The sequence below is a fragment of the Penaeus japonicus genome, unplaced genomic scaffold (genome assembly GCF_977035675.1).
Source record: "Penaeus japonicus unplaced genomic scaffold, GWHDUDI00000001_assembly GWHDUDI00000009, whole genome shotgun sequence".
NCBI classification, from domain to species: Eukaryota; Metazoa; Arthropoda; class Malacostraca; order Decapoda; family Penaeidae; genus Penaeus; species Penaeus japonicus.
This window is the reverse complement of record NW_028234411.1, coordinates 1,727,970-1,732,122: the sequence shown is the minus strand read 5'-3', so window position 1 is coordinate 1,732,122 and position 4,153 is coordinate 1,727,970. Positions and strand designations below refer to the sequence as shown.

General features: G+C 42.9%; 1 protein-coding gene across 2 annotated transcripts; it reads left to right on the top strand.

Annotated features, from left to right (window-relative positions):
• Positions 1 to 865: 865 nt before the first annotated feature.
• On the top strand, positions 866 to 2,971 carry LOC122248707 (zinc finger protein 704). Of its 2 annotated transcripts, none has more exons than XM_086539492.1 (4): positions 866 to 993; positions 1,307 to 1,647; positions 1,916 to 1,986; positions 2,139 to 2,971. In XM_086539492.1, exons 1-4 carry the CDS (start codon positions 908 to 910, stop codon positions 2,307 to 2,309), a joined length of 669 nt encoding a protein of 222 aa, XP_086395618.1. In that variant the 5' UTR covers positions 866 to 907; the 3' UTR covers positions 2,310 to 2,971. The 2 variants fall into 2 exon arrangements, with proteins under 2 accessions (XP_086395618.1, XP_086395617.1); XM_086539491.1 differs by having other exon boundaries at positions 2,136 to 2,971.
• Positions 2,972 to 4,153: the final 1,182 nt, after the last annotated feature.

The window sequence follows — 4,153 nt, the reverse complement described above, 5'->3', positions numbered from 1 at the left end:
ACAAAAAGGTCTTCCCAGTCGCAGCGGCCGAAGGGGTGTGACGGTTTTCCATTGATCTACTTGGACCGAAGCCAACAACCTCCCCCCTCCCCTCCCCTCCCCTCCCCTCTCTCCCCCTTTCTCTTTCATTCTTTCTCTCTTTTTTTTTCTTGTTGCTTCACTTTCGTTCTTCCATTGTGTGACTTTGTTTGTTGATGTTGTGTAAATGTTTCGTTTTAATTTGTTCTGCGTTCTTGGCTTACGTTGCTTTACATTGACATATCGTTGTTGTTTACGATCAAGGTATTGCGTGCGAGAGAAATGGAATGCGAGAGATATTGCGTGTGTTCGCTTTTGTTTTGGTCCCGCGCTCTTTGCCTTAAAAGCGAAACCGGCAACCGCAAGCAAGGAGCGTCCATTTTTTTTTTTTTTTTTTTTTGTGAACTTCTTAACGAACATTCCTTAGTAAGGAAGGAGTGAATTCAACTGTGACGTGTTTTAGGCCTATGCTAATGAGCTGTCTTTTTTCTCTTGCAGAGTTCTTGATAATTAGCTTAGAAAGTGTCAGGGGTACTTCTAGACTTGTAGAAGTTTATTGCAGTTGTAAATTTACATATTGAAGAGTACCGATTATTGCAACCGGGAAGGAAATTATTTGGGAGACCATTTTCCTAGCGGTGGCAATAATGGGCACTTTTGCCTCTATGAATGTATTTTTAAGTGTCAAACAATTTTAAAGTTCAAAAGTACCACCGGTACTCCCCAAGCTTTGCTTAGTTAGCACATAATACATGTTGATTTCCCTTTCCCACTTCTAAGCCCTCATTAGGAGAGAAAAAAAGAAACTCCCCATTTTCCCTTTCAACATAAATCCCATTCGGTCTCAGCTAACAGCGTCTCTTTTCCTTCACAGAGCTCCACCCGCACCATGTTCAAGTGCACGTGGGCCGGCTGCCAGGAGATGACATCCGCATGCGACGCCATTGAGAGACACATCCGCGCCATCCACCTCGGGTACGCACTCACTCATGGAGGCCTCTCTGTTTGGTCTGATGGGTTTTGTTTGTGTTTTCCTTCTTTTTTTTTAGGGGGGTGGGGGTGGGTTGGGGCTTTGATTACGGTTTGGTTCTTTGGTGGGAATGGGTTGGTTGGTTGATGTGAGAGGTTGTTGGCCGGTTCACTTGCTAGGCCTTGCATATTATCAGGGGATGACTGATTTGCTTGTTAGGTGATGGTAACGGTACGGCCAGCGAGGGATATTGCACATGGTATGATGTTGCAAGGTAATGGAAGGCAATAAGCTGACCCCCCCCCCCCCCCCCCTCAGGCGCGAGGAGGTGAGCAGCGAGCACAGCGACAGCGACAGCGAGGACGAGGACGACCACGAGGAGGAGTTCTACTGGCGCGAGGTGGAGGTCAATGTGGCCACGTGGGTGGACCCCTGCGAGCCCCTCGTGGCACCTGTGCTGCCCCCGCCCACCCCGCCCATGCCCCCTGCCATGACCGTGACCGTGGCGCCATCGCCGCCCACGCCCCCGGCTGCCACTGCCCTGCCCATGGGGGTGGGCATCCCGCCCGGCCCTACCCAGCCGTCCCACCCGCAGTACATCCACGTGTCGTCGCCGCCCACTCTCAGCCACATGGACATGGCACGCCCACCGCACGAAGGTGAGTCAGAAGGCTGCGGCAGGCGCTGGAGGAACTGATTTAGGGCAGGTCATGGCTCGCTCATGGGAGCTGGTTTTGTCTTGATATTGAGAACTTTCATATAATTACTTCCCTTATTTGTGAATGTGCATGTAACTTCAGATTTCATGTGTATCCTAGAACTCACAGATGTAAATAAAAAGATTTAGTTAGTATATTTTATTTCATATCTGTGTAATTTATTAAAATGTGTAATGCCTTTGAGACTAATCACTTCACTTTTTTTCAGATCCTGAGTACAGACGTCAGGCAGCACCCATGCCTCTCTCCAGCTCATGGCCTCGCACTTCTACATTCATGGTGAGTTTGGAAACTGGTCTTTGTCAGTTGTTCTTTCTCCTAAATTAATATTTAGACTATTTATGCCATTTTCAAAATGAAGGATATGAAAATGCAAAGAACGTTTTGGGAAAAATGACTCCAGTATTTATTTATCCTTTTTTTCGTAGCAGGGTTCTGGCCGTGGGAAGATCCGAGTGAGTTCCTCCCCCAAAGCATCTCCAGGGCGAGGCAAGAGGAACGGGGAGAGCCGCAAGTGCCGCAAAGTGTACGGCATGGAGCAGCGGGACCTTTGGTGCACACAGTGCAAGTGGAAAAAGGCATGCAGCCGGTTCGGGGAGTGAGTCTCCCCGAGATGTGTACAGATTGAGTGTGTGCTTAGCTGTGTAGCCTAGAAAGGAGGAGGAAGACAGAGAAAGAGGAAATGGCTTCACCGGAGTCCACAATTGAGTGAGCAATTCAGTTTGGGATAAACATTTACTGGTGATTTCCTTGATTGCTGGTTGTGAGGAAAGTGCTTGACACTTGAGGACTCATGGTGAACAGAAATACTCCTTGCACTTTCATAACAGAGAAGGAACAATTCATTGTGTGAGCATTTCCTTACAGTCTGAGCAGTTTTACATACATAAGTGTAGAAGTAAGATCACAAAAAAAAAATAATCTGTCAAGAATATAGATTATAATCTCATCGTAGGAAAGTCAACCGTTGGAAGCCAGAGGAAACGAAAGCACAAGAGAACAGGCTGGATGGCAGGATCTCCGGGTGTGAGTCTCTCCTTTGGGGACAGGACACAGCAAGGATCCAGCGTTGGTTGCAGGGGGCGGCCAGCCCTCTCGGTGTTGTGGATCAGTGTTAGTTTGTAGTGGAACGGCATCTCCAATGTCTTGTAAAATGTGATTTAGATGAGGTCAGATTTTTATCACGTTCTTGTGATATCTCAAAAGGTTTATTCTCTGGCGTATGTGTGTGTGTATATGTATGTTTATATACATTAATATATATATATATAATATATATATATATATATATATATATATATATATATATATTTATAATATATATATATATATATATATGACTGTGTATATATATATATATATATATATATATATATATATATATATATATATATATATATATATATATATATATATATATATATATATATATATACGACTATGTATGTATATGTATATATGAATGAAATTTATCAACATACACATACATATATGTATGTACAAATACATACTTAAACATATATACTTACATATACATTATGCATACATACATACATACATACACACATACACACATACACACATACACACATACACACATACACACATACACACATACACACATACACACATACACACACACACACACACACACACACACACACACACACACACACACACACACACACACACACACACACACACACACACACACACACACACACACACACACACACACATCATGCATATGCATACACATATATCATGTCAGACGTTCAGAAGGTAGAACATTTGACGACACAAGTGCTTGAGATATTTTTAGAAGGCTTCCAAAAAATCACATGGAAATACATTGCAATAACCGAACCAAGATCCAAGGCCGGATTTTGTCAGTGATGCAAAAGCTACTTTCAACCCTTTCCTTATTGCAGTGTATTGTAAAGATTAAGTCGATGGACAACCACTGTATTATAATGTGTTATAGCCAGGGAGATGTTGTGGATAGGGAAGCCGTAGGTGATCAGCTCATATACACTTTCATGATATTTTTATCCACAATTTATACGTTTTTGATAAGAGCTTTCTATGAGCATGAGTGAAGCAATACTTTTTTCAAGAGGATGAAAGTGTCACCTATGCTTCCATATCCTGTTACTACTTGTAAGTTTTATTTTCAGGTGTAAAGTGTCTGACAAGCATAAAATGCAAGCACTTGAAATGTACAAAAAGAATCAAGATAATTTTATGATGCTCATCCCTCTGTGCAACTATGAATTACTGCTGGCAGAAGGCTGGAGAGAGCTCCTTGCATGCAACCCAGACTGCATCAGTCATGTTGATCAGTGCTAACACTTTCATGATAGGGAGAGAATATTTGGGGCTTTTATAATGAGTCACAGCTGTCAGAGTCATGAAGTACTTATAACAGAGTTTTGTTTTCAAGAGA